Source organism: Schistocerca americana, chromosome 1, assembly GCF_021461395.2.
Source record: "Schistocerca americana isolate TAMUIC-IGC-003095 chromosome 1, iqSchAmer2.1, whole genome shotgun sequence".
NCBI classification, from domain to species: domain Eukaryota; kingdom Metazoa; phylum Arthropoda; class Insecta; order Orthoptera; family Acrididae; genus Schistocerca; species Schistocerca americana.
In genome coordinates, this window is record NC_060119.1 from 527,510,268 (window position 1) to 527,524,103 (window position 13,836).

General features: G+C 38.2%; 1 protein-coding gene across 1 annotated transcript in view; it reads left to right on the plus strand.

The window, feature by feature from the left end:
• LOC124624589 (condensin complex subunit 1) overlaps positions 1-13,836 on the plus strand; it is a 213,413-nt gene that overhangs the window by 88,376 nt on the left and 111,201 nt on the right. Inside the window, exon 10 of the mRNA XM_047149116.1 lies at positions 10,537-10,690. Coding sequence (XP_047005072.1) covers positions 10,537-10,690 — 154 coding nt within the window. The remainder of the gene's footprint in view (positions 1-10,536; positions 10,691-13,836) is intronic.

Genomic DNA, 13,836 nt, shown 5'->3' on the forward strand with positions numbered 1-13,836 from the left:
AAATCTACTCGTTATTGAGCTCTCCCATTGTTTTCCTAAATCGGTTTGATTCATACTCTCTTTGTTCCATGAAGTGCATTTCCTTTTTCCCATCTTTTCAATTGCTCTAATCATATTTGCTTACTGCACTATTGGTGTAGTGTTAAACTTTAATGATTGATTAAACAGAATCAGCAGAAGGGAATGACTTCCAAACTGCTGTTACGTGCATTTTCAGTTCTTAGAAATCCTGTGCACCTCATCTGGCTTCTGTATCAGTCCACATTTGGTTCCTCTCATAAACCATGACCAGAAGTGAGATGCCACCATGCTTGAGTACTGTTACCTACAGTCACTATCATTCCAATTGTGAACATTCTCAAGAAATATAAGCAGATGATCCTTGGCTCATAGTCACAGGTGGATTTTTCCTTTATTCTTATTACTTGGATATAAAAAATTAGGATATTACTCTTGTTACTATCAACTGAAGAGCATAATTGATTTTATGTAGCTTTCTTCTTGTTACAAAATCACTTCTTCCCTAGTTCAGCTTGCTGTGGTTCCTCTTTGCCACCTGTTTGTACAAGTTGTAAGTTTATTGTTATTCTGAATGATGACTGTCAGCTAAGAATTCTTAATGTACAACCACCCTGAAAAGTGAAAGTGGCGCAAATTTCATGACAGTTTTGTTTAGGTTAGAGTGTTGTTCTTAATATTCATTAAGAAGATATGGACAATAATTTCTTTAATTGATAAGTCATTGTTAATTCTCAAAATGAGAGCACAAATCTCTTGTTATAAAAATATCTCGACAATGCATAAATTATTCATGATATTTTCTTTTAGTCCAGACCACCTATAAGCAGCTGGACAAAGATTTTGAGATAGTTCTTTCATTTCATGTATCTTCATGAAAGGCAAGAGGAAACAACTGTTTTGTTAACTTAATTTCCATTGCAGTTTTTTAACAAATGTGTTTCCCCACAATTTTAATACATGTCAAGATTTTGCATTTAATCTTTTAACAACAATAAGTCATCCTCAAATGACCAATGGTTACACTTTTTGAGAACATGTGAACAAACAAACTGGATCTCCTGTTTATGGAAGACTCGACATAAGTATGTCATAGTTGTCACAAGACAGTGATGAAGATAGGAAACTGGTTTTAAATTTTGAGCAATAGGAAATCCAGGTTGGAATGCAACTTCGTTTCAACTATCCTGATTCTTTTGATGTTTATTCCTTGATTAATAAAAAACAGCATCCTTATACATTATTCTCCAGTCTTTATTTTTAGAAACCACCCATTGATTCAATGACAAATAAGTTGCACCATTTGGATAATATCCCGAAATGCTACTGTGATCAGAACATGGACCATTGCTTCCACTTTGTGGTTAATGAATTGTGAAGAAATGCTTTCTTGTGATCACAAGCCCATAATTAAAGCAAACTCTTGTCTTTCATTGACTTGCAGGATTTTACTTGCTCCTGCAAACACTAGAGTTTGCTTGAGCTAATTGTTGAGAAAAAACATGATATATTACTTGTAGTTTTACAAATCAGCATGTGTGATCCTTGTGGCTTTGTGCAGGGATAAAAATTTCTGTTGTTGGTTTAACATCTATATCTGCGTAATCACTCTGTTATTCACAATAAAGTGCCTTGCAGAGGGTTCAATGATCCACCTTCAAGCTGTCTCTCTACCATTCCACTCTCGAACGCCACGTGGAAAAAACGAGCACTTAAATTTTTCTGTGCGAGCCCTGATTGCCCTTATTTTATCGTGATGATAATTTCTACCTATGTAGGTGGGTGGCAACAGAATGTTTTTGCAATCGGAGAAGAAAACTGGTGTTTGAAATTTCATGAGAAGATCCCGTCGCAATGAAAAACGCCTTAATACAAAACGAGCTGCCCTTCTTCGTAATTTTTCGAAGTCATCCATCAATCCCACCCGATGCGGATCCCACATCACACAGCAATACTCCAGAATAGGGCAGACAAGTGTGGTGTAAACATTCTCTTTGGTAGACCTGTTGCACCTTCTAAGTGTTCTGCCAATGAACCGCAGTCTTTGGTTTGCTCTACCCACATTATCTATGTGATCGTTCCAATTTAGGTTATTTGTAATTGTAATCCCTAAGCACTTAGCTGAATTTACGGCCTTCAGATTTGTGTGACTTATCGCGTAATTGAAATTTAGCTGATTTCTTTTAGTACTCATGTGAATAAGTTCACACTTTTCTTTATTCAGTGTCAATTGCCACTTTTTGCACCATACAGGTATCTTATCTAAATCATTTTACAAGTCGCTTTGATCATCTGATGACTTTACAAGATGGTAAATGACAGCATCATCTGCAAACAATCTAAGACGGCTACTCAGATTGTCTCCTATGTCGTTAATATAGATCAGGAACAATAGAGGGCCTATAGCACTTCCTTGGGCAACACCGGATATTGCTACGAACCTTGACCTTCCTGACAGGAAATCACGAATCCAGTCCCACTACTGAGGTGATATTCCGTAGGCACACAGTTTGGTTAGAAGATGCTTGTGAGGAACGGTGTCAAAAGCCTTCTGGAAATCTAAAAATATGGAATCAATTTGACATCCCCTGTCGATAGCACTTATTACTTCATGAGTATAAAGAGCTAGTTGTGTTTCACAAGAATATTTCCTGAAACCGTGCTGACTATGTGTCAATAAATCGTTTTCTTTGAGGTACTTCATAATTTTCGATTAAAGTATATGTTCTAAAACCCTACTGCAAATCGACATTAGTGATACAGGCCTGTAATTCAAGGGATTACTCCTACTTCCCTTTTTTGGGTATTGGCGTGACTTGAGCAATTTTCCAGTCTTTAGGTATGGATCTTTCTGTGAGCAATTGGCTATATATAATTGCTAAATATGGAGCTATTGTATCAGCATACTCTGAAAGGAACCTGACTGGTGTACAGTCTGGACCAGAGGCCTTGCCTTTATTAAGTGATTTAAGCTGCTTTGTTACACCGAGGATATCTACTTATATGTTTCTCATCTTGGAAGTTGTTCTTGAATGTAATTCAGGAATATTTACTTCATCTTCTTTGGTGAAGGAATTTTGGAAAACCGTGTTTAATAACTCTGCTTTAGTGGCACTGTCATCTGTGACTTCACCGTTTTTATCCCGCATTGAAGGTATTGATTGTGTCTTGCCACTGGTGTGCTTTATGTATGGCCAGAATCTCTTTGGGTTTTCTGCCAGATATCGAGACAGAATTTCGTTGTGGAAATTATTAAAAGCATCTTGCATTGAAGTAAGCGCTATATTTCGAACTTCTGTAAAACTTTGCCAATCTTGGAGATTTTGCGTTCTTTTAAATTTGGCATGCTTTTTTCGTTGTTTCTGCAACAACGATCTTAACTGTTTTGTGTACTGTGGGGTATCAGTACTGTCATTTATTAATTTCTGTGGTATATATCTCTCAGTTGCTGTCGATACTATCTCTTTGAAAACATTCCACATCTTTTGTACGCTTACACGATCAGATCGGAAGGAGTGGAGACTGTCTCTTAAAAAGGCATTAAGGGCAATTTTAGCAACTTTTTTTTTTTAAGTAGATGTATTTTGTTTGATGGTTGTGGGTGTTACGGTATTCAGCCTAGCAGCAACTGCCTTGTAGTTGCTAATCCCTGTATTCATCACAATACTCACAATTTTCCCAGGTTTATTTTTTACTAAAAGGCCAAGTATGCTTTCACAACCATTTACTCTTAGAGTGGGCTCATGAACTAATTGTTCAAAATAATTTTCTGAGAAAGCATTCAGTACAATTTCGGATGATGTTTTATGCCTGCCGCCGGCTTTAAATGTATAATTTTTCCAGCATATCGAGGGTAGATTGAAGTCTCCACCAACTATAATTGTATGAGTGGGGTACCTATTTCAAATGCAAAGGAAGTTTTCTTTGAACTGTTCAGCAACTATATCTTCTGAGTCAGGGGGTCGATAAAACAATCCAATTAATAGTTTAGTCAGATTGTCTGGTATAACCTCTACCCATACTATTTTCACATGAACTATCTACTTCGATTTTGCTACAGGGCAAACTACCTCTGACAGCAATAAATACTCCACCACCAACTGTATTTAATCTATCCTTTCTGAACACTGTTAGATCGTTTGGAAAAATTTCAGCTGAACTTATTTCCAGCTTTAGCCAGCTCTCTGTACCTACAACTGTCTAAAATTTGCAAATACCTTTTCTCAGGGTTGCATAACAGGACCGACAATTAACTGAACACTGCTGTGTAATAGGTATTGATTCTGTCAAAGCTCCTGTCCAGAATTCAAAGTTTTGAAAGGAGTTTTATTTAGTCCACAGTTGTGAGCTATGTTGCAAAGATAACAGTTGAGATTTAATGTTTTATTAAAGATGATAAAGTTATTGACCATTGTACTTCATGGATGTGGTTTATATAAGAACCAAATATTAACTTCTTAATTAACAAAGAATCCTTAACAGTTCAGATGCATCTTGATACCATTGCATGATCTAGTAAAATCTCTTTACTTTAGCTTTCCCATGTATTGCACCTACACTAATTAGCTCTTCCACATATCTTTTTCGTACATGTATTTAAAAGTTGCATAACTACTTCAGGCAGTTCAACAAATCAATTTCTCTTCTTTATTGAGCTTGGTGTAATTTTTCCTAAGCACTTTTAATTATGTGTTTATGCAATTACTTTTACATTGCCTCACTGTCCCTGATTTAATAGATTTATTACTGTATAGTTCTTCTGGGTTGTAAACAGTGTCATGTAATACAACAATGAACAATTACTTCATCCACTATTGCAAGTGGCCTTCATCAGAGTACATAATACAACCAAGTCGGTGCAAATTATTAATATATTGCCTTAACTTTTCCCCTAGAGTTCCTTTAAAATGTCCATAAAAAAATCTGTCATATGATTGGATGCATTCATAATAGCCATCATATTGGATCCAATCACACACTGAATGTTAATTGTATGTATCTTTTAAGGACTTGTAGATGGAAGAATTATACAGTGTATTAATAGTTAAAATTTACTGTCCCTGTAGAATTACATACTCTCTTGAGACACAGTTACAATAGTGACTGAAATGTTGATTCGTTATTTTATGGCATTACATGGTCTTCGGTGCAGAAGAATTTTCTGGAAACTTTACTGCAGCTGTAAAAGCCTACAGATGTATACTAGATTTATGTCAGGGCAAAACCTTGTCGAATCCTATACAAACACCATAGGCTCCTGCATCGCAGCATCCATTACCAGCAAAAAATATTCCCTTGGCTCACTTTTTGTGTTAGTGTCTGATACACAATTGGTTGTCAGAATTTGATGGTTTAAAAAATATCTTTTTTACTTGTACTGAGGATAGCATTTCTCATTTGCTACTTGAGGACGGTCTTGTTCAGTCTCGGTAGATACTTAAGTTCCAGGAATGTATCGGGCAATATTTTTTTAGTCATCGCCATTTGTTAAGTGGTGCTCCCCCACCAGTTTGTACTCATTGCACTCAGCCTTTGACAGTCCATTATTTCCTCACGGAATACACTTTTTTAAACCACTTAGATTCTCATTTGTGTTTGCTGCCTGAATTCTTGGCCATTTTAGCGAACGACGTATGGACTGTCAACTGTGTTTTACTTTTTATCTGTTGTAGCAGTATGGTGAAGGCCATTTAATTTTTAGTTAGTGACCTCCGTTTCTCTGTGGCATATTTTATAGACCTTTCTCCAAGTCCCTGTTTTTTGCTGTCTTCTCTTCTGTCGATTTGGACTAATATGTAGTCATTTTTAACTCCTCTCTTTGTCTTCGTGTTCTACAGTAAAGTGATATGAAATACAATGAGCACATAAGTACAGTCGTAGGGAAGGTCAATGGTTGACTTCAGTTTATTGGAAGAGTCTTAGGAGAGTATAGCTCATCTATAAAGGAGACTGCTTGTAGAACACTAATGCAGCCCATCCTGGAGTACTGCTTGAGGGTTTAGGATCCTCTCTAGGTTTATACTCAATCTTAGAGCATTCATTTCTTTACTGTGTAGTGACATTAATATTTCACGGCATCTTAGAGCATTCATTTCTTTACCATGTAGTGACATTAATATTTCACGGTTCAGGATCACAGTCATGTGGTGGTCGTGGTGGGGTGGTTTTTTTTTTCCTCCTGTATCTTAAAATCTTCTGGGATGTATCCACAGAATTATCATGTCCATATATTTGGTCTGTCATGAATTGCACCAAATCACTACTCGTGTGTACTGTTTTTGTGAAAATTCATGTCACAAGTAGTGATTTGGTGAGTTTATGTTACCTATGTTAATAGGCCCAGTATACAGATACGATCATGACATACATACATGCTAGAAGTTTTTCAGATTTTGAACTGTGCCAAAGCACAATTATACCACGTGATACTGACCATATAGCCAAAATCGCAGTAGTGCAAATAAATAACTTTTACAGAGAATGGCAACTAAGACGTAATTTACAAAATCATAGGGAGATGTTGGTTCTGGATGGTGATGCTGCTCATCGATTAAAGTTGCTGTTATCCAGCACTAACTGGAAAGGTTTTCCTGCATTAGTTGTCCCCCCCTGCTTCAGTCCCTGTCATGAACATGTTGCCCGCAACTTTTGACTGGCAATACAACTTGGACCTGGTGTTGCAACTCACAGTGCAGTGTTTTACACTCTGTCATTGCAGGAACAAGTATATTTTCTGACCACAAGTACAAGCTCGAACAAATGAATTTTCGGTGTGCCACATGGCAAGAACAATTACAATAGTTCAATGATGACGTGAATTACACACTGAACCAGAACTGAATGAGAGCAAGCACTGAGCAGTGACTGGCTACATTGAAAGGTGCGGTAGGTGATGCTGAATGGAAAGGAACAGTAGTAGTGGCGGCGGGGCCTGGTTGTTTGCTGATATCCAGTCCATTTTGGACTGCCTACAAACACAAAGGTGAGATCAGGGTTGTGGGTGTCTCACAGGACGGAGAGTCTGAAGGCAGGAAAATCTCGGGAGCAGGAGGACAGGGTTCAGAGCGTGCGACGGAGGAAAAACAAATGCCAGTGGCAGCAGTGACAACAGGTGGGGAATGCTGTTGCAGCGGCAGTACCCGCTGAAAACCTGAGAACAGAATCGCAGTTCTTGAGTGCGAGACCTTCAGTAGCGAAGATTCTACCGACTGTAGCAGTTGTGGCTTCCTCACTCATGGACCACCAGTTGACCATGTACAGAAATTTTGAGTGTGCATCGATGACAATCAGCCAGATGATATCCAAGAGGGATCCAGCAAAATCAACATGAATGCTCTCCCATGGGTTGGAGGGTATTGGCCAGATAGGGAATGTCTGCCAGCATGCTGGCTGCTGCTGTTCGTACTGAGAACAGTTGCTAAGAAGATGGTAGACCTGCTGGTCTAAGCTCAGCCAATACACATGACGCCAGGTGAGTAGTTCAGTGCCCAGGACTCTCCAGTGATTTTGCTGCAGGAGCTGCAGTACTGACTGTGGGACCACCGAGGGAGATTGTTGGTCAGTAGTGAGGGGCATCACGCCACCCAGCAGGATGAACCAGTGGCAAAGGGGAAAATAATGGCAGAACAGGTTAGAATCTTGTCCAGGAATTTCGCCAGGTCAGCCTTGTTAGATGTACCTCTGCCCCTGTTGTAAAATGGTGTCTTTCGACATCGCTGCTGCCACATGTGTCATTGTGATAGCAATCGAGCCTCTTCATCCAAATGGAAGCACGAGGTCTCATCTTGGTCGAAATGGGTCAGGGTTCCACAGGAGACAGAAAAGGGTGTCCGTGTTTGCGTGTTATTTGGTATTCTTGAAGTGAATTTCATAGTGGTAACTTTGAGAAAAAGCACCCAGTGCTGGAGGTGGTGGGCAGTCCTCTGTTAGCTTTGCTGCAGAATCAAAGAGGGAGAGTAACAGCTTATGATCCATATAGGAAAACATGGAATTTCTTCAGCACAAAGACAGTCACAAGAGCATCCTTTTCGATTTGCGAATACTTCTTTTGCATAGCACTGAGTATCTTTGACACAAAAGCTGCCCTCGTATCCATTAGTCAGGGAACCCTGATGCCTGTTGTCTCCACCAACTGTTTACATGGTTGAAATGTGGCAAGAAACGGGGCTTGTATGAGGACCTGCCTCAGAGATGTGAAAGCTTGCTCACACACTTCTGACCAGACAAAAAGGATGCTCTTCTTCTGAGGATTGTTTAGCAGACACATAATTGACGCCATACCTGGGATGAATTTGCTGTAATATGTGATCTTCCCCAAGGAAGATAGGAACTCCTTTTGATTCCTGAGGTGAGGAACGGCGATGGTTGCTTCAACCGGCCTGTGTGTGTATTGAATGCAATCGCAGGAGATAAGTGCCCTAGGTATTCCACCAATGGTTGAAAGAAAACTGATTTCTCAAGTTTATGTTTCAGGCCTTTGGCAGCTACCACAAGTTTGCTAAGTGTCCTGTCATTGTAGATCCTGTCACCACAATGTCACTGAGGTAATTTGTACATCCTGGGATGTCCTGCAGCAATTTTTCGAGGAATTCCTGAGAAATGGCTGGGGCACTGGCCACCCCAAGATTGAATTTTGAAAAATGTTGTTCTCCCACAACTGCAGATTTCAGAATGGGATAAATGTTGATTTCTGAAAGTTGACTAACCTTAAAAATTCCACACTGGCACAGTTTTCCCCGTGACTTTCTAACAATAACTACCAGCATTCTCTCACAGATGTGGGTTGACAGCATCCCATAATGCAAGGGGCATAGATCATACACAGAACAAGTTGGGGCATGCTGACTTCTTTAAAGTGATGTGCTCCATAAAGTTCGTCTTGTTCCCCAGACCACCAGAAAAGCTCTTTAGAGTATTCCTTATTGAGGTCATTCAGTTTGCGAAACAGTATTTCTTCAGAGACCAGGTGGGCAGAGTCCTTGATGACAAATTCGAAAGCTGAAGAAGCATCGCGGACTAAAAAGATTCTCTGTATAAGGGCCCTGAACCCCAGGAAAGGTGAACCAGCATGCAGCCTGTTTGTATGATGCCTTGTTCGTGATTTGCCCCTTAAGGCGGATGTTTTATCTATTATATGTCACCAAGTGACAAGCTGTGGCACACAGAGATATAGATATGTTTGAAAGTTCAACAGAGGTGCATGTATTGACATGTAGCTGAACTTCTTTGTCACACAAAGTGAGAGTGATAAACAGTTCCTTAGGGGATACTCCTGGGTTGGAGGAGTCTGATGAAATCGCATTAATATCAAGTTAAATCAAACAATGGAAAAGCCAGAATGGAACGCGTGTGTGTGTGTGTGTGTGTGTGTGTGTGTGTGTGTGTGTGTGTGTGTGTGTGTTCGTACTGCTGACAAAGGCCTTAATGGCTTTCTATTGTGCCTATCGCGGATCAGCATCTCCGCTATATCGTGAGTATTAATATCGAGTTATGGAGACATGAGAAACGGCAGCATTTCGCTGCAATCCAAATAACAGATCCAACCATGCTTAAATCCCTTTTTCATCGTGGAACTCGCGTAGTACGTTCTCAGAGAATCAGCACAACTGACCTTTGTTGAATGTGTGCCTTGTTATCTACCTACTTTTACCACCACTGGTGTGTCATTGCATCTCATGTGGTTTCTTATCGATGTTGTAAACAGCCTTATCAATTGTACCCCACACAAGTGGCCAAGCTGCAGGGACTCAGTAGGAAATAATGTTTTGTGACTCCTGGAAATAAGAAATCATATGCTGAAGTGGTGATTTGGGACACAGTTATTTGGGAGGTTCCTCATAAGGAAGTGTGTCTGAAAGCTCCACAATTCAAAGATCCTTCTTCGGAAAACATTTAAAAATTAATCCAATCATTCAAAGTTCCTTGGGCTGCAGGTCATCGGTTAGATTTTGGAGGTGACGTGGTGGCCATTGCTTTAGTCCAGGAAGAGGAATCCAATCTCGCCAAAGCAGCAAATGCGGAAGTAGCAGAGAGCAAACACTGCCTACCTCTGGTGCAGTCTTGTAAACAACGAAGCAATCTTGGACCTATGACAGGCGTTCGTTTCTGTCGTGATCAGAATGTTTTTGAAAACATGTCACAGATTCCTGATTTAGGTTTTTCCGCGGTTAACCTAAATCACTGTAGGCAAATACCAGAATGTTTCTTTCAACAAGGCCACAGGTGGCAACCCACCCTACCTATTAACACGTTTTTATGTTTGTATATCTGTATATGTGACTTATATTTCCTTGTATTAAGCTAGCAGATCCTGTAAGATTATAAAATGATCCTATAATATATATGTTCTGATGCTAATATGGGGCAGTAATAATTTTTTTTTAATATTCATTTAATGACCTTGTAGGTAGCCAGTGTGAGAATTATTCTTTTGTAAATGTAGTGATCACGTTATTCTCCAATTTTTCTTAAGGCTAAATTTCGTTATGTTGTAAATGTGTTCTTTTATACCCCTACTAGATGACACATCAACAGACATGGAATGTGAGGAAATAGATTTTGCAGAACAATGTGGACTTGTCTGTAAACTGGTTAAATCTAAAGATTACAAGAGTGCCTATCAACAGCTGCGCTCTTTAGAAGAGAAGCTTCCTGCCCAAGTTCACTGCCTAAAGTAAGTAACAATTCCTTTAAGTATTTTTAAAAGTACCAGATTCGACTCTCCTGTCCTCTCCCGTTCCTGTATTCATTTACACTGCATACTACTCTTGGTATGTTAACTGATTTTCGGAATCTTTGTCATTTTTGTTTATAGATACACATTCATAGAATAAATAAAATCTTTGTTTAAGATGAGGAAAGATTTGACTGCTCTTATTTAGTTATTACCATGTGGAAAAAGTTGTTCTGAAAAGTAACATACAGCTTGAATTACAAGAACTCTTAGTCTTCCTGAAACAAGAACTTTTTAAGAGGTCACTTGCCTCAGGCAACAAATTTTGGGCAAAATTTTGCCTTTAGGTTCAGTATAAAATATTTTTTTTGATTAATTTTAATAAAAATAATTAGCTTAGAACTACATGCATGTAAAACAAGTGCAATTAGTAAGCAGCGTCATTCAATATAATTAAAGTTCCTCCAAGTTGACAGGGTCTCTGACTTGATGCGTGCAGCCTATCCCTTCCAGTCAGGTAACATCCATTGTTTGCTAACTGCTAATGTGCCTAGCTCAAGCAATACTCTTCAATAAGTCTAAAGTTCCTGGAAGTTGGGGGGTCTGTGTAGAATCAAATTACTCCGAAGCATTTTTCGGAGAAGAGTTGGCAGAAGAAAGCATCGGGATCATTATAAGTGGAAAGATAATTAACAATATTGGGTACGAGGATGATACTGCAATTTATGTACCTTCACCCCCACACATGGTCAACAATTTTGCCCAGCACAGTGAAGAATTTGGCATGTTTGTCAACATTTCCAAGATCAAGAGAAAATTTCAAACAACCTTGTCAATAATAGGAAATAAAATTGAACAAGTATCTTCCTTTAAGTACTTGGACAATGTGATGGGCGAGCTGTGTAACTGCGAGAGAGAGATCAGATCTAGAATAGAACAGACCAGGAGACAATTTATCATAATGAAAAACTTTCCATAAGATAAAATCTTAGTATGCAACTGAGAATGCAAATGATTTGTTGCTATGTATTCATTTTTCTCTATGAATGCAGAAGCAGGACTCTTATGGAATATGTAAGTAAAAGAATTGATGCTTTTTCAAATGCCTGTATCAATGTCTTACACATTTCTTGCAAACAAAGTAGTCCTTCAATGGGTGAAAAAACAAACAAAATTTATCGGAAAACATATTTTATACTTAACCTAAAAATAAAATTTTTCCCAAAATTTGTCGCCTGAGGCCTACACTCTCTTGTTTCGTGATATTCCATCATTTGCTAGTGCTGTCTTATTAATCTCCATTGTTTTGTTAATATTTGTGTATTTAAATTATTAACTAACTTTTACAATAATGGGTGGTCACAAATGAAATAATGGAGAAACTAGAGGAAGGAAGTGAGATGTCGTCCATAACATGAAAATTGTATTTGTTTTTCAGAAAGCCTAGTGGCAGTAATGAAAAAAATCAGGCAAGACTATACAATATAAATTTGATTTGTAGTGGATATGCTAAAATTATAGCAATAGGTATATTGGCGTTTTACATGTTTTTAAAAACCAGCTATAATTGTTTGTATTCTAATTTTATTGTTTAATATTATCTTCTCTGTAATGATTTCAAGTGATTGAATTTTATTCTACTCACGAGAAAGAGAAAGACAAAGTGTAAACCAAACATCACACCTTGTGGTTCTATTATTTCTGTTTCTGGTTGTTCAAGTCCATTCAAGTTGCGAATCTGCATTATGTTTGCATATATGAAAGATTTGAACAATGTAAGTATCACATAGTTTCTGTTTTAAGATACACAAACGTACAGGTAATTCCACATCAATTCTATGCAGAAAACTGACATTTTCTACCTGACCATCTCAGATTTCTTTCAAATTTGAGGCATCCAACGATCCAGATAAGAGATGTAAAATTACCAATTTGCAGAGGTATTATTACAATTGTGAAGAAAGTTACAGTTCCGAAAAATTTGGAAATTGTGTGAAATATACGCGCTCGTGTGTGTGTGTGTGTGTGTGTGTGTGTGTGTGTGTGTGTGTGTAAATTACTATAATAATGGTTCTAATCCAGATGCAGCAATGAAACTTGTATTATTGAAAAGCTAATGAGTAGAGCTTGACATTGATACGACTCTCTCAAAACATGTAATCTTCAAAAATTTTTTTTTTTTTTTAGAGATAAAAAATACATTGTATTGCTCCAGTGTGTTTATACAGACATGATAAATACGAAGATCATACACCAAAGGTACCATGCCCAAAAATTTATTCTGAGAGCATTGGTACACTATCAAAATGCAGAAGGTAGTACATAAATATGAAATATTAATTATTAAAAAGTGCAATTCATGAGTAATACTGTCCAAAAATATGGTTTATATTGTTGTAGTGGTATTATGAACTATTTAAATTGTAGCTTCAATGAAAAGGTAATGAAACGTGGTAAAATCACATCTCACAAGTCGCCAATTAAACTGTTAATGTTCACCACGTCGGAGGCAGGGAGGCTGTATGTCCTTCCTCTTTGTGTCACTGGATCCAGTCTTGTGAGAGCTTCACATCTTCTGATAACACAAATGATAGAGTTGGTCCATGTGCATGCAAGAAGCTGGCCTGTACTTCACCTGTTTATTCAAAAGTTACAAAACGTATGAAACCTGCCGATAACAAGCAACAAATCCATCTATGTCTGTCAATAGCATTTCATTCACCATAGCAATCACTGCATCTTCTCTACTCACTGAAGAGTAGACTATGTCCTTGTTTCTACTTTATCCTTGGTAATAGGTATTACACAGCGTAGCTTCTGGGTACCCAGAGTCAGCCTCGAATTCTTGAATTCAGCTTCGCAATATCTTCTCCTGGTTGGAAGCCAATGTATAGTGGAAGACACATGAAGGAATATTTTCTTTGCACCACTGAAACAACTGTTGTGGTGTCAAAATATGATTCTCATGAGGTTGCTTGAGACTGGCAAGTGCGGCTGAATCTTTGCAGTCCCTGCAACCCCTTCACATAGTCCTTTTCCAAGTGCTGTATCAAAAAAATACAATTTTGTTGAAATTCTTTTTGTTTTTGTATTGAGCAGCACATCCATCTGAAAACTAGTGAATAAGCTCTGGAGTTGCAAAGTGA